General features: G+C 30.4%; 5 protein-coding genes across 8 annotated transcripts in view; 1 reads left to right on the top strand and 4 right to left on the bottom strand.

Moving 5' to 3' along the window:
- Positions 1 to 1,103: 1,103 nt before the first annotated feature.
- Positions 1,104 to 3,893, bottom strand: LOC124948088 (protein Red). Its single transcript, XM_047491215.1, has 3 exons — positions 3,236 to 3,893; positions 2,600 to 3,116; positions 1,104 to 2,279 (listed from the first exon to the last, which is right to left on the bottom strand). The coding sequence occupies exons 2-3, from the start codon at positions 3,089 to 3,091 to the stop codon at positions 1,218 to 1,220; spliced, it is 1,554 nt and encodes a 517-aa protein (XP_047347171.1). The 5' UTR covers positions 3,092 to 3,116; positions 3,236 to 3,893; the 3' UTR covers positions 1,104 to 1,217.
- A 156-nt stretch (positions 3,894 to 4,049) lies between these two features.
- On the bottom strand, positions 4,050 to 5,823 carry LOC124948096 (N(4)-(Beta-N-acetylglucosaminyl)-L-asparaginase). The gene is made up of 6 exons (XM_047491226.1): positions 5,683 to 5,823; positions 5,411 to 5,615; positions 5,174 to 5,330; positions 4,865 to 5,090; positions 4,443 to 4,750; positions 4,050 to 4,364 (listed from the first exon to the last, which is right to left on the bottom strand). The coding sequence occupies exons 2-6, from the start codon at positions 5,541 to 5,543 to the stop codon at positions 4,100 to 4,102; spliced, it is 1,089 nt and encodes a 362-aa protein (XP_047347182.1). The 5' UTR covers positions 5,544 to 5,615; positions 5,683 to 5,823; the 3' UTR covers positions 4,050 to 4,099.
- Positions 5,412 to 13,400, bottom strand: LOC124948079 (probable ATP-dependent RNA helicase kurz). 2 transcript variants are annotated; one of them, XM_047491194.1, is made up of 18 exons: positions 12,992 to 13,400; positions 12,741 to 12,920; positions 12,346 to 12,630; positions 11,868 to 12,279; positions 11,546 to 11,781; positions 11,109 to 11,460; positions 10,791 to 11,019; positions 10,495 to 10,684; positions 10,191 to 10,423; positions 9,872 to 10,095; positions 9,553 to 9,798; positions 9,263 to 9,452; positions 9,057 to 9,194; positions 8,799 to 9,002; positions 8,464 to 8,682; positions 8,287 to 8,384; positions 6,124 to 8,214; positions 5,412 to 5,449 (listed from the first exon to the last, which is right to left on the bottom strand). In XM_047491194.1, the coding sequence occupies exons 1-17, from the start codon at positions 13,064 to 13,066 to the stop codon at positions 8,138 to 8,140; spliced, it is 3,588 nt and encodes a 1,195-aa protein (XP_047347150.1). In that variant the 5' UTR covers positions 13,067 to 13,400; the 3' UTR covers positions 5,412 to 5,449; positions 6,124 to 8,137. The 2 variants fall into 2 exon arrangements, with proteins under 2 accessions (XP_047347150.1, XP_047347158.1); XM_047491202.1 differs by having other exon boundaries at positions 6,511 to 8,214.
- LOC124948099 (thioredoxin-related transmembrane protein 2 homolog) lies at positions 6,113 to 9,014 on the top strand. The gene is made up of 5 exons (XM_047491243.1): positions 6,113 to 6,626; positions 6,708 to 6,888; positions 6,983 to 7,169; positions 7,239 to 7,434; positions 7,553 to 9,014. Exons 1-5 carry the CDS (start codon positions 6,483 to 6,485, stop codon positions 7,649 to 7,651), a joined length of 807 nt encoding a protein of 268 aa, XP_047347199.1. The 5' UTR covers positions 6,113 to 6,482; the 3' UTR covers positions 7,652 to 9,014.
- A 274-nt stretch (positions 13,401 to 13,674) lies between the features above and the next one.
- LOC124957882 (ankyrin repeat domain-containing protein 17-like) overlaps positions 13,675 to 23,190 on the bottom strand; it is a 19,206-nt gene continuing 9,690 nt past the window's right edge. For all 3 annotated transcript variants that reach the window (XM_047515363.1, XM_047515374.1, XM_047515383.1), the window contains 15 exons: positions 22,734 to 23,069; positions 22,456 to 22,647; positions 21,936 to 22,301; positions 21,648 to 21,802; positions 21,395 to 21,570; positions 21,173 to 21,305; positions 20,127 to 20,869; positions 19,661 to 19,969; positions 19,282 to 19,476; positions 19,030 to 19,177; positions 18,676 to 18,883; positions 17,563 to 18,467; positions 16,181 to 17,422; positions 15,893 to 16,081; positions 13,675 to 15,648 (listed from right to left, as the gene is read on the bottom strand). In XM_047515363.1, the coding sequence (XP_047371319.1) occupies positions 15,625 to 15,648; positions 15,893 to 16,081; positions 16,181 to 17,422; positions 17,563 to 18,467; positions 18,676 to 18,883; positions 19,030 to 19,177; positions 19,282 to 19,476; positions 19,661 to 19,969; positions 20,127 to 20,869; positions 21,173 to 21,305; positions 21,395 to 21,570; positions 21,648 to 21,802; positions 21,936 to 22,301; positions 22,456 to 22,647; positions 22,734 to 23,069 (5,321 nt within the window). In that variant the 3' untranslated portion in view covers positions 13,675 to 15,624. The remainder of the gene's footprint in view (positions 15,649 to 15,892; positions 16,082 to 16,180; positions 17,423 to 17,562; positions 18,468 to 18,675; positions 18,884 to 19,029; positions 19,178 to 19,281; positions 19,477 to 19,660; positions 19,970 to 20,126; positions 20,870 to 21,172; positions 21,306 to 21,394; positions 21,571 to 21,647; positions 21,803 to 21,935; positions 22,302 to 22,455; positions 22,648 to 22,733; positions 23,070 to 23,190) is intronic.

Below are 23,190 nucleotides of genomic sequence, written 5' to 3'. Positions count from 1 at the left end.
TTTTATCACGATAGATTTTATTTTATTAATCTTCGAATTTATCAATGATCGTAGATTTAGATAAAAATACGTTTCGAGATAAATTCATTATGTTTTTATTTAATGAAAAGTCACTTGATGTTTTTAAAAATTCTACGAAAAGAAAATTAATGTGTCTTTTAATATATATATTCATTTAAGCAGTACATTAACTTATCTATGCTTTCTTTTCCTTTTTCAAGAGTATATCTTCATGAAACTTTTATAATTATTAGTTCAACAAAATCTAGAATAATCCAGTTCATTAAAAAGATTTCCTAGTATCTATTGGTCATAGATCAACGATAAGCTGTTTACAAAATGCATGTTCAACGAATTAAGGTCACAGATTTGTAAAATTTCGTACGATTTAATTATTGATATGTCTTGTCAAAGAATTTGATATTTCCCTGTTACTTTTTTTTGAGTTATTCATAATGTATTTTATCAATAAATAGGGACTACTGAAGACATTTATGTTTATTTTTTCCTGTAATCTATTAAAGTATAAGAAGTGTAATTTTGTTTATATTTAAAAATTTTAGCGTGTATATATATTCAAGATATTCTATTTATGTATAGTAAAATCTGTAAAAAATAATAAACAATTAACTTTGAGCAATAATAAATATATATATATATATATATATATACATATATATATATATATATATATATATATATATATATATATGTATACATATATATATATATTATTATATATATATATTTTTGTATGCATTATTTTTATTTGTTATATTCATATTTATGTCAATATATTGCAATAATGCTTTAAATATATGTATAATTACTATATGTACAATGCAAAATACTATATAGTATTGTAAACGTATAAAAAAATGGGTCTCTGATTAAACCAGGATTCTAAATATCCCGAATCTTAGCATTTTGCGTATGGTATTTTAATCACTAGGCCACCCAAGAATTCAAAGTTTTGATTAGATAATTTATTAAAATGATCTTCTATACAGATGGACATTTTTAATGTAATACAAAATAATTTTTTTTTTAATGTTTAATTTAATACAATAATTCTAATAAAAATCTTTTTCAGTTTTAATTTTTAAAAAACCTATAGTACCTTAAGAGATATTACTATTACTTAATTCTTTTATTATAACCCTTTTATTAACATATAATATCTTTGCACTAAAAAGTTTATAATCATTAAAGAATATTTAATATCTCGGTACTTTAAATTCCGAGCCTCCTTCTAAAGTAGCAGCTGGTTTTCTTTTATTCATTATATTTTGAATTTTCTGCCATTCGCGATCCAGTTCTGCTTTTTCATTTTTCTCTTTATTATATTTCCTAGTTCTTCTACCATCTGCCATTTTCACACCATACTGAAAAGCTGCTTTTGGTAGTGCTTCTTTATTATTCATATATTCGCTATATTCTTCTGGTGTATCAAAATCCCATCTACCAATAGGACCTTTTTTATTGCCTAAATCCATTTTGGTATAATCTACTTCATCGTCGGAATCATCTATAGCATCCTGCATTTCATCCAAACCTGGATAGCATTCTGCATAACCTTCAGGTTCAGCAGCCAATTTATTAAGAAGTGCTCCCTTTTTAGGTGCATTAGTTTCGACAATTTGAGGTAAAGTACTTGGTAATTGTGGAGTATTTGCTTTATCATCTGTATCTAAATTATTCTCTGGCTTATCAAAGTATGAACCTTTCTTTTTGTCACGATGCTGCATATTGTCCTTCCTTCCAATAGTGGGAACATAATCACCAATATCCCCATATATACTCTCATCCTGAGGTCTTGGTGGAAGATCCATATCATTTGTATCATCCGCTCTGGAGCGACCATCCTTATTTTTCTTACCTTTCTTTCCATGTCGATTACCTTGCCTTAGGTATGATAAAATTTGTGCTAATTTATTTATTACTATATCATTGGTTGTCAATGTCGGCGTATTTTCCACAGTAGGAACATCTGCTTTACTTCTAATTAATGTTGTTGGAATATCTACATCAGCATTTTCATCATCTAATTCTATAACATATGCCATTCGTCCTGGAGTAAAAAGTTCATTCCTTTCTATCTGTTTAGACTTCATGGTTAAAATAGTTTTATAAATATTGCGACCAATTTTAGTTTTAAATTGCATTTCATCTTCCTTTTTTTCTGGTTCTTTCTTTTCCTTTATTTTTTCTTTTGGTTTCACTAACTTTTCCATTTCTTGCTCTTGTTCATGTTCTTTAGCTTCTATTTCACTACGAACCTATTAAAAAATAAATTCTTCATTTCATAATGAAAATATAATCATACATTTAAGTTTAACTCTTTGCAAATCTAAGGTAGGCTATGCCCAATGTGCTTAACATGCAATGTGAAAAATAAAATAGGCAGAAATAAATGATTATATTTAAAATAAGAGTAAAAAAGTTTTATTACAATAAAAAAAAAAATTATAGGTACAATAGGATAATCTTTAATTACATGTATCATATCATTTGCTTCAAAATAATTCTGACTAGTAGAACAACTAATGCTCAGCACACTATGATCATAAAGAGTTATTTCATATTTTATTATTATTACCTTTTGTAAAAGGGCATAATCTAATCCTTTTACTAAATGAGTATGTTCCATGTCACCTCCTAAGAATTTAGATTGTTGAATCATTTGTCTTCTACGTTCTGCTGCATCCATGCCTGATTTTAAATCAGGAGCAACAGCACGATATGCGCTAGCACTATTCATAGGATCTTCTGCTTGATAGTCTTGATTAGTTCCATCTCTGCGCTCTCTTGCTCTATCTCTATATTTTTCAGCTAACTCTGCCATTTTATCTTCCTCTTGTTTCTTTAATTTAGCATAAAAACTCTTTTTCTTTCTACGTAACTCTGCTCTACTACCTCCGGTAACAAGAGGTGTTTGAGCAGTTTTAGCACTAGCATCTCGAGCTGTGCCTGGAACTGAAGCTGGTGTAGCTGAAGGAGCAGCTGCCCTTGGTGTCATCAATAATTTTCGAAAATCATCGTTCGTTAAACGAACTGACATACTCATATCTTCCTCCGTTGTATCCGGCATTTTTATTTAGTATATTTATTCTAACCTACAAAGTTGAAGTTTTATTAACATAGATATGTAAAATGCATACTCTTAAATAAATAATAAGATCACATCTTTTAATATAATTTATTAATGTTATTACTATATATTATATAATATTACCTTTGGATATCAATAAAATAGAAGTATTAATTTAAACTTTGTTATTACAAATTTTATTTGATGTAATAACAGGTAAGCACTTTTCGATCCTTTATGTGATATGACGCTTACGTAAGAATTATAACGCTATTCTAATTTTTAGCTTCAAAGCTAAAATTTAAGTAAATAGCAAGAACATCTAAATATTATCGATTTAACGTGTATTATCTATTTTACATTAAAAAGAAAAATTGCACATTGAGTTTTTTATTTTGGAGTAAATTTATTTGTATATATGTCGTAATTCAAGCTTGGCATCTTGATGTCACAAAATCCCCCATCAGATGTTTTAATTTTTTTCCGTTCGAACGGAAATCAGTCTAGTAAGAATATAGTGATAAGTGAAAGAAGTACATTGTGCATAATTCAAACCATAAAGATTTTTTTATCGTAATTATTATGATTATTATTGTTCTTTAGTTTATAATAAAGTTTATGTAAAGACAAAAAACAAATAACTTCATATGTCTATGCAAAGCAACCACCAATCAAAAAGCTATAGCGATTGCGCAAGCTAACCCGTCATTGGATATAATAATAGAATCTCCAATGAGAAGAAAAGTTAAATCGACTTTCTTGTATATATAATATAGATATTAAATTCTTTTGTTCTTATAAAATAAAAATTGCTGACTCAAAAAGAGGAAAAAAAAATTAATTGTCTGCTGTTGTATGAACTGCCGTAGGTTTCTTCTCGATATTGCTATTTGGCGGTAAAAAATAATTATTCAAATGAACGAAAATTAACTTCTCTGAATTTGAATGAAAATATTCATTTTTCATTTATAATTATTTATATACTTTATATATTTTTAAAAAGATCTATCAACAAATATTGTTAGTATCACTAACGCAAAATGTTTGCTGTATGCAAGATACACTATGTAATTTAGGCTCTCCGAATTCAAGATTGCTAACATAAAATGGAAACGAAGGGATGCCATTGCATGCTGCTCCAAATTGACCATCCTTATTTAATGCAATAACTCCACCAGTAAAGTGAGGATAATGATCGGCAATTCTACGAATAGCTGTTTTAGCTGCGTCTACGGGCGTGGCACCACGACGCATTTCTTCTACTGCAAGAAAACTAAAAAATAAAAAGACATAATATTTTAATTATTGTATTACTGCATTTTCTTAATAATTTAATATACAATCATAATACCTAGGCAAGAACCGCATCATAATATCTCCATCACCAGTACCAGCAGCTGCACCAACTTGTTGATCGGCATATGCACCTGCACCTGGTATAGGAGAGTCCCCAATGCGACCCGGAATTTTATGTCTTGCGCCATTGGTGGAAGTTCCAGCAGCTATATGCCCATTTTTATCTATTGCTATGACTCCTATTGTATCATGATTTTCTTCATTTGTATATGATACTTTTCCATTCTCTTTTTCCATAAATGTATCCATAATATTATTTTGTTTATAAGGGCCACAAGTGGTTTTTGGATTTGGTACAACATTCTAGAAAAAATAATACTAATGACTTAAAAATTAAACTTTGTTATAAAATATTATGATTTATGGAAAATGTATGTTCAAAATCTGTGATCAGAATTATGCATAAGTAAAAGAAACCTTCCAAAAATTGGGTTGGCATTGATTGTCTTTCCATTTTTTCCACATATCTTGGGATTCATTAGTTCCTAAAGATTCTGACTTAAATCCCATTTGTATAGCAAAATTTGTAGCAAGACTTCCACCAAGCAAAGAATGGTCTGTATGTTCTAACACTTTACGAGCAACGGATATAGCACTTTTAATATTTCTTAATCCTCCAACACCACCCACATCCATTTTGAGACTGTTATAGTTTATATCAAATGAGTAAAAATATAAATACAAAATTTTATATTAACAAATAAAAAAATGTATTAATAATTGTACCCATCCATGATCATAGCGTCCAATGTTGTTTCTCCTGATTCATCAGGACTACCACCGAATCCTACGGTTTTACGACATTGCATTTCCTCACATAAAGAACAACTAGCTTCAATTGCATCTAAAGCACTTTTCCCTTCATTATTTAAAACATCCCATGCTTAAAAAAATAACTTGGTCAATTTAAAAGTTATATATATAAATCTTATATTCTTATAATGAAATTATTCATAGATATACCTTTCTCTGTAGCATCTTTATAATCCCAAGTTATAACTACTAAAGGAATGTTTTTATTAGTATCTGTTAATATGCATAAAAATAATGAAAATATTGTAAAAATAAAAATTGCAATATGCTTTGTAGAATACATCTTGAAATTATTAAACACAAACTAAATTTAATCACTGTGCAGTCATCTTTTATAGTACTTAATCTTTGACCACTGAAAAAATGAAGATATTAAAAATCTAAATATAATAGCGATATTATGTTAAAATATTAGTACTGACCAATAAATGATAACTTGTAGCTGTCAATGACCTATAATCAGTAGTAATACTAATAAATAACTGTAAGATTATCTCTGGAGTTACACGTACATGTGTATAGTAATATTATTACTATACTACGTTTATATATAATTTTATACCAAAAACTGTATATTTAATAATGAATAAATAGGAATTTATATAAAAAAATCTCTACCATTTTCTATATATTATCTAATTATACTTTAATTATATATGTATATTTATCTCAATAATTTTAATTATCAATATCAATAAATTTTATCATTAAATAAATGTTTAAAAAATTACGATAACAATAAAATAAATGTAACAATATAAATAAAATTAAAAAATACGCGCGTTTTTCAAACTGCCTTATTATATGTTGATTGACAATAAATATTTCATAAAAATACACATGTTATTATATATAATTCTTACAAATGGTTTCAATATTTTCTTTTAATTGATAATTTTTTTATTAGGTTTTCTCAAAAGATTTGAAGATCATCGTCGATAATTTTACAATCGATATTGAACAAATAGGTCAAAAATCTCGATAATTCTCGGATACTTTGTGTCCATTTAACAGAAGTTGTGATGATAATTTATAAAAATATGTGCCTAATTCGTGAAGTTGAAATTAATTAACAAGAGATAGACTTATGTATTATCATTATTATCGACTATAATTAAAAAATACATTAATTCAAAGTCATTAGTAATCGAATGTTTTTTTTCGAAAACTTAACCTAAAATTTGTATTAGTGTTATTTCATACGTATTACTCCATCGTTACAATGTCTTTTAAAAAGGATTTAAAGTTACTTTTACGTCCATATTATTTAATAAATATTATTCTTAGTATTTCTTATATCGTTGCTAAAAGACTTCCTTTAATTTGTCATTATATCTTCGCACAATCAGAGTGTGAACTTGATGGGGTATGTTATAGAGAAATATATATTTTCTGTTAATTATAAAGAAATTAAAATTAAAATAATTTTTTTATTTTACATTTTCAGAAAGAAACAGAAATCTTATTTTTCCTCATGATAGTAATAATGATCAGGACAAGAAAAACTGGAAGCGTAACTATGATAAATTATTTATCATCCAGTTTTGTTTACACAAAGGTAGCCAATTTGGTCTTATGGTTTTATGCCGATATACGGATGGGAATTTTGTTTGCAATTATTTTTATTCGTAAGCATTTGAGGAAAAATACATGAAATTTTTCTTTTTTTTATAAAATTAAAAAATATATGATAAATATCATTAGACGTATTTCCATTTATAGTATGTGGTTTAATACTGCCTGAACCTACATATCAAGGACCAGAAAATGTTATTTATTTGCGTGGTGCAAATGGATTAGAAGAAGAGTTAACACGCGATACTAAAATAGTTTGGGTTGTAGCATTTTATACTGCGTGGAATCCCTCTTGTGTTAACTTTGCCCCAATTTTCTCTGAACTCTCCGCAGAGTGAGTATACCTTGAATATACAAATGTTTTTGTATATTGATATATTAAAAATAAGAATATATGATACAGGTATGGTCTGGACAATTTAAAATTTGGTAAGGTGGATATAGGAAGATATCCTGATGCAGGTGTTAAATATCACATTAGTGATGCTAGTACCAGTAAACAATTACCTACCGTGATACTGTTTAAAGATGGAAAGGAAATAGAAAGAAGACCACATGCTGATCATAAGGGCAAACTCGTTAAATTCCTTTTTTCTATGGTATACATTAATTTAAATAATTTTTAATTTTTATCTATAAAAATATAGTAATATAATACATACTTCTATATGATTGTAATTTGTTCATCTTTTTATAAGCGGAATATTATTTTTACAGGATAATGTAAAAGCGGCATTTGATCTCAACAATGTCTATAGAGAATGTAAGAAGAGTCATACTAAAAGAAAAGAAAAAAAAGCAATAAAAGCTGAGTAATACTATTTAAATATTTAATAGTGTAAGAAAATAGTGAACTTTATTGGAAATGGTTTCTACTGTGTAGAAAACCATTCAATATAGTCTTTATAAACCAAAGCTTAATTCAAAACAAACTTTAAAGCTCTGTAAATATTTCCATTATATCCATTATTGTTTTAAAAAGTTTTTATAACAATCAAATTTGCTGTTACATTTTTATTGTTAATCTGTTGCATATAAATTTTCTTTAAATGCATTTATCAATAATCAATTGCTTGTTATGAACATATTAAAATACATAATGCACACATAATTTATCTGTACAAAATTTTTTAGTATTCATATAATTTTCATGAAAATTTATTTATAATATTAAGTTACCAAATGTATAATGCCAATTAAAAAATTATCAGCACCTAATTATATTATTTCGTTATTAACATATTCGTACATATTCGTACATGTTTACAAATTTACAAGTTTACAAATGGACAATATAAATTATTATATTGGTGGCCATAATGAAACTATTTCCGAATGTGTCGATTCAGGTAACCACTTTTGATAAGCAGATAAAAGAACTAGAAAACAATAAAATTAATAGATAAACATTAAATTAAAAATTAGTATTATGTTAAAATATATATACTTACAGGTTTTATCTTTATCCCAAACTTCTATTAATTTACATTTTGACATAACTCCTTCTGACAATAACGTTTTTGTTATTGCTTCTGTACGTGGTAATAATCTAAAAGACAGTTTTTATTTACTAATTTATGATATTAACTAATGAATTGCAACATTTAAGGTAATATGCAAAAACATACTTAGCCCATGATTTGTTTACACTGCCTGGTGTTGATAACAAAATAGGTACAAATCTTTTCAATTTTGGACACACTTCACCTTCTAAAAAGAACCGTGCAAACCATTTTACTCCTTCTACGTTCATTGGATATTCTATTTCTATCATTGGTAATTGCCAACCAGCTCGACCAAATGTGCCTGTTATATGACACAAAACTTTTCCAGAATGAAGATCATATCTAGATTAAAATTGTATTTTATTGAATGAATCAATGACTTATTAAAAAATTCATATTAAATTTTACTGACAAGTATAAATATTCCAAGTTACATTTTATGAGAATATAATACTGACCTTGGAGAAGGTTCAATCAGAGGTTCGCTTAATGTACATAAGGTTGGAGCGAACTTCGGAAACCATTCTGGTTCTATTGCGGTTACACCACGCATATATAATTTATTAGTTTCATATATCTCTTGATAAACAACCCATTCTGGACTTGTCTTCCGAAGAACACACGACGAATGCATAAATACAGGGTCTTCCATTTCTACAGTTCTGAAAGTGTACTATATTAGTAAAGTAAAATAAAAAACATTTTTATATACTTACTTATAAGCATGTTTCCATTTTGTTTTATCTTGATCTTCAACCTCATCTGAAAGTACTTTCCGCGCGACTTGATCTGCCATACCAGCAAGAAGTATTTGACGCAATAATTTTGTTTGTATATCCGTAGGTGGAGACATGCTGTATCAAACAAAAAGAAATGCAGAAAATACTTGCTTTGTTACATTTGGTTCTTAAATAGTGCTTACTTTGGATCGATAATAAGATTTATGTTCGGCACATTTAAGTTTATCTCGTTAGTCAGTTGTTGTCTGAGTTTTTTAATTTCTACAACTGCTTTATGACGCAAACCATTTTCTTCACAAAAAGATATAAGCTTTCCTCTAAACGCTGCATATTCAGCAGCTCCAATAGCTTTTATCAAAACCATTGGATCACCTTTATAGTTAAATAACATATATTAAATTAAAACAAATACATTAAGGGACAAACATTGTAATTATATTATAAATATAAAATTATTTTATAATATACATACCAAGAAGTAAACTATTCCCTATTCCAGCCCAAATACGCCGCGTTTGCAACCATTTATTTTTTAATTTACCTTCCATATTAAGAACTTCTATTAATACTTCTTGAACAGAAAGAGCTGCAACCATACAAATTGTATATTGCAATAGATTATGTTGATACGACAATGCTAACATTTTGCCATATCGAGGAGCAACTGGGAATGCAGCGATGCTCCGTCCAAGTGGAGTCACTTTTGCGTTAAATGCATCTAAAATATGGTGATAATAGTTAATGAAAATGAACACAACAAATAAATAATCTGAAATCATGATTTGTTTTACCTTCTTTGTAAAGAGAAGACTGTTCTAGTGCACCTAGAGTTAAAAGACGTGTTTCGGCTATTCTCAGTTGTAAAGGATCTGGCGCAGTTGGGAATGGAAAATTAACAACTTTATTAATATTCATAACTTTCATTTGTAAAACTAAATCATCAATTGGTTTTCTTTGAATCTCAGACATACTAAATTGTGCAAATTGATCATTGAAAACTGCAGAAGAATATAATCTAAAAACAAAAAGAAATTAATAAAAATGGTATACCCATGTAGTTTTTAAGTGTTATATATTGTTAATAAACTATAATATATATTATTGTTTTACCTATAACAATGACCAGCTGCCGTTCTGCCAGATCTACCTGCTCGTTGATTTGCAGCAGCTTTGCTTATATAACAAATATGATATGTACTCACACCAGTAACTTTATCATACATTCTCATTTTGCATCGGCCGCAATCGATGACATATTTGATATTTGGTATTGTTAAAGAAGTTTCTGCTACGTTCGTTGATACTACACATAAACGACAATTTTCTGGAGGTTGTTCAAAGACCTGTAAAAAATATTGCTCATTTATTTCATTATTAAAATAATATTGTATAATTATTAAAAGTTTTTAAATACCCTTGCTTGTTTATAACTAGGTAGTAGAGAATAAAGTGGTAGAACCCATAGTGGTTGTGTATTTGATAATCCTTTTAAAAGGAAAGCATCTTCATCTTCGCTCTCATCTTCATCTAAATTGCCTTCCTCATCTCCACCTCCAATATCAACAAAATCTTCATGCGTATCATCCGTAGGCATTACCGAATAACTTTAAAATTATTTCAAAAAATATTTATAACTCTTTATATACTCCATTACAAATTATTTTAAAGTTATATATATAAATATAAATAAAAATTTGTATGTATACGTACTTATCTAGATCAATACGTGGTAAATTAAAAAATTGTTTTTTATGTTGTTGTTTATTTCGTTTAATTGCTTCTTTGTCATCGAAATCATCATCAGAATTTTCTTCATCATGATCACTTGTATTTGTTTCTTTGTTTTCTTCAATTTTTGCTTCTAATGAATTAGTTTTATCTTTTTTAAATGGAAATGCTTTACGTAACTTACGTACAACTGAATTTACTTCTTGTTGACCTACATTTGTTAAATAGTATAATATTATGAAAATATTTACTATATATAAAAAATATAACGATATTTGATATAAAATATAAAAAAAATACCTGTTAAAAATATAAGAATGCCTCCTTCTGGTAAACGTGTATGAATTTTTATTGCTTTTCTTAAAGCATCACTGACATAATCCTCACTGGTTCTTCTATTAAAATGTATTGTTACAGGAAATTGTCTTGACTCTACTGTAATTACTGGGGGTTTCACTTTAAACAATTTAGAATTTTTAACAAATTCTTCAATGCATAATGTTGCTGACATAATTATAAGCTTAAGTGGATTTTTCCTTTTGTGACGCAGTGGTACAATACGGGATAATAATCCTATTAAAATATCAGTATAAACACTTCTTTCGTGTGCTTCATCCAAAATTATCACAGAATACTTTGTCAATAGAAAATCCTAGAAAAAAATTTATGTATTTCTTATAATTTTTATCTATTATAACATATTGATATAAGTATTATATATTTGTATCATTACATACACTTTGTATTTCCTTTAATAAAACTCCATCTGTCATAAATTTGATTTTTGTTTCTGGTGTAACATTTCCTTCAAAACGTATAAGATAAGAAACTTCCTTTTCAGTAAGATTCATTTCTTCTGCTACTCGTTTACTCATAGACATTGCTGCTACTCTTCTAGGTTCTGTTACACCAATTAATTTATTTCTTGCATAACCTGCTTCATATAAAAATTGGGGTACTTGTGTTGTTTTACCTATAATCAATTGTTTAAATTAATATTTTCATATAATAATTATCTTTTTTAACTGTAATATTTTAATAACAATGTTATGCACATACCACTTCCTGTTTCTCCAGTAATGATCACTACTGAATTTTCATTAATAGTTTCTACAATAACTTGTTCATCCGCTACAACTGGTAATTTTAATCTGGCTGCTTGAATTTCTGCTTTTCTATTCAATGCAACATAAACTGCTGGTGTTTTAATAGTATTACTTGTAGCTATAGTATTTTGGGATACTTTTACTTTTGATTGCACATCTGGTAAAATCTTTTCATGTTCATTTTCAACAGATTTGATTTCTTCTAAATTAATATTTTCTATCTGTGATTTGTTCCTTTCCACTTCTTCTTTTATACAATTTTTTTCATTCATATTATCAATTTCACTTTTCTGTTGTTTATCTTCCAGATCATTTTCATTCTCACATTCACCACTACTACATTCAGATTCATTCTCACTAGAATCCTAATAAAAATTATACTTTAATACATCTATTCATATCTGTATCTAGAATTTACATCTATAACTTACGTCAAATCCAATCGTACTTAAATCTGATTTAGAAAACTCCTGTTTCTCACTATTAAGTATAGACAGTCTTTTTCTTTTTCCACCTTTAATCGCATTTAAACCAGATTCTGTATTACTTATTTCACATTCATCAGTTGGATTAATTAAAGTTTCTGTAGTAGATACATTTAAATCTCTAAAGTGACGTTTCAATCCTTTTGTTTGTATTGCAGTCAAAGAAACATATTTCTTTAATTCTTCCTGTGGAGCTTGTACTTTAGCTAATTCCTCTAATAATGTTGATCGCTGTTCAAAATATACAAATATTATAGATTTTATATAAACATTATATAGAATTTGTATTTAATAATAAGATATTATATTTTATATTTTATATTTTATAGTTTACAACTTACTTGTAATTTTTTTTGTTTCTTTTCTACTATCTTTTCTAATTGCTTTCTACGCTTTTTAGATAATATACGTGTTACTGATATCTTTTTTTCTTTATTTTTAGTATTCCTTTTTTTATTTGGTAGTACCAAAGCATTACAATTATCGTAATTATCTTTTCTATATTCGATATCTAAAGGTATCTGTAAAAAAGATTGGAAATATTTGTAATAAAAAAAAAAAGAATACAAAATTATTTTCAAAATAAAAATACCTTTTTCGTTTCATTATTATCTATTTCCATGTCAGAAATATTCCTTGCTTTCCAATTGTATCTTTTCTTTCCCATTTTTTTAATTAAATTCTATTGTATTCAGTCACTTATAATAATTATTACAGAAATAACTGAATAAGTAATTATTTTACACACAGAATAATATAAAAATAATTTAAAAATGGAATTTTTCATCATCCACACAAAGTTATATTGCAAGGTGTGTAATACCATGTGCTTTCCTACTACTATTTACAATATTGAAAAATATAGGTTATGTTCCCATCATGTTTTTTATTCCTACTAATTTCGCTCTCTATTTTAAATCAATTAAATAGTTATTAATAATTAATAATCAATGATAAATAATTTAAACGACTCAATGGCAAATCAGATAGATACGAAAAAAATAAAAATAATAATAAAGTTTATTTTATCGGAAAACTTAAGAAAAATCATATCAAATTATAACTTTAAAATTTCATATTTTTGCTACCTTTAACAAATACATATGGAAAAATATAACTTTTTATATTAAAATGGTTAAGAAAATAAAAAAGAAAAAGAGATTAATTTAAATATAGTCATAAATGTATATTATATTTACTTTTCAAAAGAAATGTAAAAATGTAAATAAAAGAATGAAGTAGGGTAATTAATGGATACACTTAAAAAATTCAATCTACCATTAAATCATTATTTATTTAGTTGCTTTATTGTTATATGTCATATAATAGTTTTGTATCATATATCGCAGTTATCATAAATCAAATTTGAAAATAGGCTTTAAATTATAACAATGTATCTTAGAGAATAATTGAAGCGCTCCCTGGAATATAGGTCAAAGCCCTCGTATGATTTTTCATGAGCTTAATTGAAACTTATACGGGGACCGTTTCAATTATAGTATCGTCGTTATGTATTGAACACTTGCCGAAATCCCCGCCAAGAAAGATTTTCAAATGTTCAATTAAAATGAACATTTCATATATCGAGTGTATCTATATTATTTAGTATATCCTACTAGTCCAGCCGAGACAGCAGGTGACACATTCCTATGCACCTTCCTTTCCTCTAGTTGTTTTTTTTTTTTATTTTTTTTTTTAATAATAATCATAATATAATAATAAACATTACCACCACAGCAATAATAGTATTATAATAGCACTGTCGCTAGGACACGCTCAGTTATATTACGTGTTGGCGGTCCGCTACCACTTTAATGATGAACAGTATTCATTGATCTGAATAGGATTCAGTATACGTAATATAATGTATTATTAATACAATCTTATATGTTGGTTTTTGCCAACATCATTGCTTACGTAGATTGGGTTTTAAGAGCCTGGTCATTTCCTTGCGTTGTGCTCAAGTATAAATTTCTCTTTGCTAACAGTCATACGATAATCTGTGCACGTAATAAACTGTCACATGGTGGTGGTTATTATCTTGTTAATAAGGACAATCTGAAAATAATATATCCGTGTATGCTTGTGTCAGCGAATGGTGAACTAAAGCCCCGAACTAGCATAGTCATTGAATATTGCCAATGCAACACCAACGTGTGTTCGTTGCAATCTATACAATCAGTTCGCTATAGGTTTTTCATTATCATCGCTGCTAACAATGATATTGAACATGAGTTTTATAGAGCGCAGTGGAATTATAGTACTAATAGCATCAATTAAATGATTATGAGCGAGTATAGAGGATATAACAGGAAGAACGAATATATCGATTATACGAAATTACATAGGATTCTGAACTCCCACTTATTTTTATCAGTATCTTCCAGCATATGGTTGTATTCAAATTTTAACGCAAAGCCATGAAATAAACACGGCTTTGTGAAATTCGCGAAAATGTTTAATGCTTATATCGCGTCTTTTATATATTAAAGAATTATCAATAACAGCATACTTATATTCAATGAAACTAAAAACATATAAGAATACAGAATATAGAATACAGAATAGTAGAGAAGCATCAAAGAGACTGCTGATAATGATGAAATAATTGATCATTGGCAAAGTCTTACGTGTTATGTAGGATTTACTACCGTCAAAATCAAAGCTGAACATTTGTCTCTGGTGCATGTGTATTACAAGTGTGCATATTTGCATTATAATATACGCGCACACGTTGCATCGAATGGTAAAGAATATTATATTCGTATTTCGCAAATTGGCAGAGTATTCCAATGACAGAGTAACAGAGTCACCATCATCAACATCGTTTCGATTCTTGTCGGTTAGTTCTAGAGCGTGCTACTACCGGCGCTAAGGATCGACTTATGAACGAACGAAGTAACTTAATTGTTACATTACTTTCTGTTTTGTCGATCCTTCGCCGTCGTTGATCTGTTTATGCCGTATTCAATATTTATCGGATAATTACTCTAGATAATAGCAATAAGCTGTAGTAAGGATTTGCTATCTTATCTTCTACCATGACAAGTAATATTGGATCTGTAGTTTAATGAATATAATAGGTAGTAATGTAGTTGATGTGCCTAGAAACAACGCTTCGTTATGTCAGTTCCATCTATCGCTACTTTGAATTGCGAATCTATTTCTCTTCATCCAGATCAGACGATAAAGAAACATTATCTTGAGATGAGAGATCTTCTTTGTTTAATGAGTCCATTTATTCCACCCCTAAAAAGAGAGAATAACATATAAAATTATATGTGAGCATACATATTGTTTTTAATTACAATTAAAATATATTACGATAATGAATGTGTAAAATTTATTATACGATTAAAATTGTTGAAGTTATTTCTATAGCGTATGTACCTGAACGAAGTACGCCATTCTATATATCACGAAGAAATAATTATTGATCTTATAATATTTATAAATTGATTATCAAATATAAATCGAAAATGTATAAAAATACCGGATGTTGTTTGTCTTGGACAGCATCAGGAATTCCCCAAGAGGGAGCATCTAATTTCGTTGGTTCAGTAGGAGGCATTTCTGCTAGTCCAGGTGCCCCAAATTGTCCAGGCAACAAAGTTAAACCTGGCATTAAAGATAAAGTGGCAGCACTTCCATTAGGAAAGGGTTGTTGAGCGTCCACATGACCCTGTACAATTACGAAAATAATCATAAAGTAAATTATTTTCTAATAGAAGATTTTCATTGACAAATCTACTAGTAGTTAGAATAAATCATAGATATATACCTGGAAGGAAGATTCCATCATTTGATGAAGTTCGGCATCAACATTAGATATACGGTTGTAAGTAGCATTTGAACGAAACATCTGATGCCTATCTATGCCAGGAGCTAAACTTGCCCAAGATCCCACTAGTTTTTCGTTATTAAGCATCCAATTGAGGGATTCGGCATCACCACCAGGTCCCATTCCTGTAGCTGTATAATTCTTCCACGCTCTTTCCGTACCAATCGGTCGCGGCACTTTTCTATCTTCTATTTTCAATTGATTAATTTCCTGAGCAACCTGTGCCGGTGACGATGGTGATATTGTTGGTGAGCCTCCATTTTCCAGACTTGTAATTAAGTCTATACTACCAGGTTGTGCGGTCATATTTGCCATATGATTCGAAAAACTAATTTGTCCCATCATTGGATCCTGATGCGGAGGATAATTAGTATGAGGAGGTGCAAATGGCCAACGAGTTTGACCATTTGCCGAGATGCCAGTACTAGGTGTTCCACGTGATGGAGCTTGATATTTTCCTAGAGGGAAATTACCCAGCATGGCTAAATTATTGGTTTGCATCGCGGATGGAGGAGGTGCTGGTACGGTAGCAAACATATTGGGATGAATTCCTGATCCTGTGTTAAACATAGTCACTTGAGGCTTGCTACTCAAGTGCAATGAACTAGAGAAGTCGGGCGCTCTGGGGTTCAATCTGGACATACTAACGGTAGTATTTACAGAAGCAGACTGTGGTATAGTCTGTGTATAACTTTGCATATGAGGATGAAAGGGTAATAAAGGATGCGCTGCTTGCCCTTCGTTTGGTACCATTTTAAGTAAACTCGAATTTACGCTTGGATGTTCGTAACTGCCATTATTAGTTTTGAATAGACCAACGTCTAGCGTAGGCTGAGACGTAGAGGGCATAACGTGTGGCTGATGCGTTGTCGCGTTCCGGGTTGTAAGATCACCTTGAAAGACTGGCCGATTAAATTGCGTGATTGTCGAACCCATTTCCATACTTTGCTGAGGAATCACTGGTCGAGCTACGGCTAAACTACCCGGTGGCTTATTCGGAAGAGGATGTTCATTATAATTCGCGGAGGATTGGAATTGAGGAGGCTGTATTGGATTATGTACGGAGGATGAGATACCACCGCCTATGGCATTTCCAGACGTATTCGTTACGCCGCTAGATTTACTTGAAACGGGAGAACACATAGCTGTTCCTCTGTAACCTGGTGCCTTAGATGCATCCACCTATACGACAAAGTAAACAAAGGTCGAAATAAATTATATCTTTGCCAAAAATTTAGCAACCGATTATTATCATATTACTTAATGACAGAAATTCCTGGTAAGTTCTATTGCAGAAGTATTCAACAAGACAATATGCTAACCTGAGGTGGAACACTATCGATGAATTTGGATGTCGATGAGCCAGATGTATTTACTGATACTCCACCTCCTGCGACCGTGGCGAAGTTCATACTTTTTTGAGATTCATTTTCTCTGCCACCCCACATTGATTGCTGTGTCACTTTTGTGAAACTATCATTAAATAGGGAATATTCGAGTGGTGCATTGTTCGGTTGTTGCTGCTGCTGCTGCTGTTGTTGCTGTTGTTGTTGCTGCTGCTGTTGTTGCTCTTGCAATGTAGGCGCAATAGGAGTAGAACTACGCACTTGCTGTTGCTGCTGTTGTAATTGTTGTTGTTGTTGTTGCTGCTGTTGCTGTTGTTGTTGTTGCTGTTGCTGCTGTTGTTGATGTTGTTGCTGTAAGTTTTGAGCTTGCGATACAGCAGGCGGTGAGGGTGTTACACGTACAGAATTAGCAGAAGTTGACACCACATTGGTTTCCGAACAGGTCGACGTTACGTTTATGCCAGACGGAGTTACACTTGAGCCAGACGAATAATTAGGTTTTCCAGTATAATGAGGTGCGATAGTTGGCGGGGCAGACAAAGTAGCTAGTGGTCGGCAGTGCTTTGGCGATGTACTAACTAGAGACTGTTGAGAAGATGTCTGAGCTGTACCTGCAGCTGTGGCCGATACTATGGTCACAGTGTTGGCTTGTAGAGACTTTTGCTTGTTTACAGTAGTATGAGTCGATTGCATGACAGTGGTAGAAGTATGTGTCGAGGCAGTGATCTCAGAAAGTTTAGCTGCAAACGTTTGCGTGGTACTTGTTGTTACAATTTTTGTTGCCCTTCCTGCTGTCATGATTGCGCTGGTATAAGACATTGTTGTCTTCGTATTTGATGATGAAGCCATTTGGGCAGCTGCAGCTTGTGCACGTTTTTCAGCTACGAATGAATCAATGTAGTTATTATTAATGTATTTATATGACGGATAAATACAATACACAGTTGATCGTATTTATATTGCACTTGAGATTCATTTTCGATTTCTATTTTTTTTTAAACTAAATTTTCATGGCTGATATTTCTCACAGTGCATTTGATAAATATTTAACGAGAGATGATTATTCTTAATAAGAAATTTTTAACTTACCTGCGGCTACCAATCTAGGCGCTGTAGCCCTTGGTAAAGATGTTGGAAAGGCACCGGCAAGTTTAATAGTGGACGCGCTCCGAAGAGGAATCAGTTGATTGACGGTGGATACTCCCGATGTGTATCCTGATTTGTTCGATTGAGGATTACTGGTAGTAGATCCCAAAGTAGTAGGCTTATTTACAGGACCAACTTTAGCCTTTGTTGCCTATAAATTTATATACGAATTTATTAGAAAAAAGATATTTATTTAATTTAATGAGATTTTTTTTACACGAAATTATGAACTTACGGCAACAGTGGAGACAGCTTAATGAGGATTTTTTTTTTTTTACACGAAATTATCAAACTTACGGCAACAGTGGAGACAGCTTTATCCCAAGATGAAGTCGTAACAACAGTAAGTTTGGACTTTGGCAGCATTTGCAGGATATCAACATCTGGATCTTTTATAAGTGCTGCAATTAGTGTGTGTGCTTGTTTTGTAGCATCAGACGATCCTCTACAATTAAAATAATATATAAATATATGTGTATACATATCAAATCAGATTTTTTTATTTAAAGACATATTTATATTATACAAAATTATGCTTATAATACATACTTGATGGTAATTATTCTTTCCCCTTGAGATTTGCTTTGTTTTTCTACTTCAATATGAGCGCCTGTTGCACCCCTAATGGCATTTATATTACTTCCACCTCTACCAATTACTCGACTAATAGCGTTTGGTGGCACTGAAACTTTTTTAGAACGGAAAGGAGAGTTCATGAATCTCCCCGAATCATCAGATTGGCCCCTGTTAAATATAATATATAATTTATTTATCTTCCTCTTTAAAAATAGAATTTATTATTATCCAAGTATAATCAAATATCAGTTAAAATAAAACGCTAATATAAACTTAAAAAAGTGTGATATAGGAAGAAATAGACATTAAAGTATAGGTATATGATAATCAGATGTAATCTTGAATAACTTACTTGCGTACAACTTCTTTCCAACCTTCCTCGCGTTTACCTCCTTGTTTTGGACTAGTCGTATTAGTTGCTTTTGAAGATGTATTTAAAGAATCCCCGTCATATTGATTACTGTAAGGTTTTTTCCCTTTTCCAGGTATATATGTTTCATTGCCAGTGGCCTCAAAATCTTCTCTATCGGCTGGATGTCTTGATGACTCAAATACCAATTGTCCTTTCAGTTTACGTTCTCCACAATTGACAGAGGTTCTTGTACTTGTGGTCGAAGCGGAAGTCATAGATGTTGCATTGGTGACATTACTCAAATTTCTTCTATATAAAGATCAAATAAAAATATGATATACTCGGAAATGAATTATCATACTTAAATTTTGTCATTTAAATCATTAATAGTTAAATAAAAAAGAAGAAAAATATTTTACATCTAAAGGACTTATAATTAATTACGAAAAGTGAAGTGTGTACTTACTTTTCGGAAGTACTATTTTGCGATTTAGTAGGTGTTACAGTATTCTGAGGTAAGGAAGTATTCTGCGTGATAATAGATTTAGATGATCGTTGTGGGGAAGTATCCTTGTCATTGTTACTAGGACTATTACTCTTTTTCTTTTTTTTATCTTTTTTCTTCTCTCTCGCTTTGACATCATTACTACTACAACTACCTTGACTGTTTGCATCAATACCACTATCACCTTCCTCCCTATCAGGATCTTCCGGGTTTCTATTAACAGGTGATGGTACACTATCCACTCTTTCACAACTATCGCCACCTTCGTGTTCACTATCTTCCGTTCTATCACATTCTTCGTCCACAGATTTTTTCTCATTTTCTTCCTTTTCATCAAAATTCGATTCGTTCTTTTTATATTCCTCATGAAGTTTTCGTCTTTCCTCTTTCTTTTCTAATTTCTTCTTTTTCTTCCTTTCACGTCTGCGAGCGGCTGCTGCCTTCTTCGATTCCTCCCTTGTCTTTTCCATATCAAGTTCCTCCAATAGTATTGTTGCATTCTTATTAGCTTTAGCAGCTTGAGTTTCTTTCGCAGCTCTTATTACTTTAACACACTCTTGACATTTTTCTAAAAGCTCTTTGTCGCTAATAGTAGCTATGTATCTTGTCATATCCTGATCACTCGGGAATTGTGTTACATGATTTACCATCCACTTGACCACTTTAATATGTCCTTTGCGAAATGCCGCCATTAAACACGATACCTGAATATCAAAACAAAAGAAGCAAAAAATATTTATGACCAAGAATTAAAAATTTATCAAATATTATTCATTCTTAACTTTTATTTATTTTTATACCTAATTTTTTTCTTTTACACATACACATACTCATGCATATATATATATATATATATATATATATATATATATATATATAAAATACATAAATATATTTTTTATTATAATATATTGTATTATGTTATACTATACAATACTTTACTAATAATATATACTATTTGTCTCTTTATAGAGACATCCATAAAAATTAACAAAGGTTAACTTTACCTTGCGATTGTCCTGAGAATCTATATCCGCTCCAGCATGATACAATAGATCTACTACATTAAGATGTCCTCCATTAGCAGCAAGCCATAAAGGACTATTTCCTTTCTTATTCTTCACTTCAACTTGAGTTCCTCTGAAAAATTTTACATTCTAAGTTACTATATGATCGTATGCAGTACATCTAAAGATAAACCGAATACTAAAAAATGTTTATAACAGTACCTTGATAGTAACAATTCTACGAAACGGCAGTGACCTTTGTCAGCAGCAATTGTAAGGGCAGTATCGCGAGATGATGGAACAGGAGTTGCATTAACATCAGCGCCTTTGGTAAGCAATACACGACCTACTTCAACGTAACCTCCACTAGCAGCTTCCATCAATGGTGTTAATCCCGTCTGTATATTAAAATATTTTACGCTTCATATGCTATATTATAGTATATGTATATTATATGTATAAAAAAAAAAACTACCTTAGCGCGATGTTCCACATTAGCTTTTCGATCAAGTAAAAGGCTAACAACTTCATGTCTTCCTTGGAAACATGCTAGTGTCAAAGCAGTATTACGATTTGTTTCTATTTGTGCATTAATATCGCTGCCCATATCAAGAAGTAACTTAACTGCCGCTATAATTTAAATTTAATCTATGCATTTATGTATATAGAGAAACATTATTTTTATTTTATTAATATATTAAAAATATATATGTATATATATATATATATATATATATATATATATATATATCAAACTGCATACCAGTATGACCATTCATAGCAGCAAGCATAAGCGGAGAAATGCCCAATTTCGAACCAGTTCTTGAATTAATTTCAGCGCCATGGCTTAAAAGAAGCTTTATTATATTCACATAACCACCAGATGCTGCAAGACTTAATGGCGTGTAATCGGAAACATTGCGATGTTCTTTATTGGCACCACGGTTAAGAAGGAGCTCAACCACTTCGTATCTGCCTCCGCTACATGCAAGTGACAAAGGTGTATCCTTTGTACGTTCAGATTGGGCTTCTATGTCAGCTCCGTGATTAAGGAGAATTTCTACTACTTTTTGATGGCCAGCAGTAGCTGCTAAGATCAGTGGAGTAAAACCTTTTTTATCTCTATGTTCTGTAACATTCAGATATAGAACATATCAATTAATATGCATTCAGTATTAATTATCATTAAAAATGTCTTAGAAAAATATATAAATTTATTTTATTATTATGTGTAATCATATAAAGATCATATATAATTCATTCATAATATTCATTCACTTTACCTATATCTGCACCACGACTTAAAAGAAGTTCTACGAGTTCTTCATGACCACCTGCACATGCCAATGTCAGTGCCGTGTCATGATTGCTATCTGTTTCCGAATCTACATCCATACATCCAAATGGCACTGGTGGTACTTGATTGGTAGCATAACCACCTACTGCTGGAACGCCGGTTGTATATTGACCAGCAGCTGGAATAAATTCACCATGAAAATATTGTAAAAAAAATAGAATAAATACATTTTAATTAAAATTAATAATATCACATTTTTATTACCTGCTGCTGGATCTAATTGATAATTTTGTGCTGGAAAGTTAGGAGTTTGTTGCTGGCTAGTGGTAGTAGTTTGTTGTTGACAAGACTGTTGTTGAGAAAGAAGCGGATATCTTGCTTTCTTGCCTTTTCCTGTTGTAGGCGCTGTATAAACTTGTTTCTTGTCAGGAGGAATCACAGTTGCAACGGTGGTCGTTGCTGGTGCTTGAGTTTGAGTGGCAACTTGAACTTGATTTGTACTACAAACTGTAGATTGTACATAACCATTTGATTGATGTGGCATATTGTCCATTATTCCAGCTGCTCCAGTAATTGTGGGTAGTGTTTGGGTAGGAAATGCTTTTTGTAGAAAGTAAAATAAATATGTAAACATTTCATTAAGTCACATACATGTATATTCCATAAGTTAAAATGTATGATAAATAAATAAATATATCTGTATATTTAAGTAAGATAAAGG

The sequence above is a fragment of the Vespa velutina genome, chromosome 1 (genome assembly GCF_912470025.1).
Source record: "Vespa velutina chromosome 1, iVesVel2.1, whole genome shotgun sequence".
NCBI classification, from domain to species: Eukaryota; Metazoa; Arthropoda; class Insecta; order Hymenoptera; family Vespidae; genus Vespa; species Vespa velutina.
The sequence above is the reverse complement of the archived record's forward strand: the minus strand, read 5'-3'. Positions and strand labels throughout refer to the sequence as shown.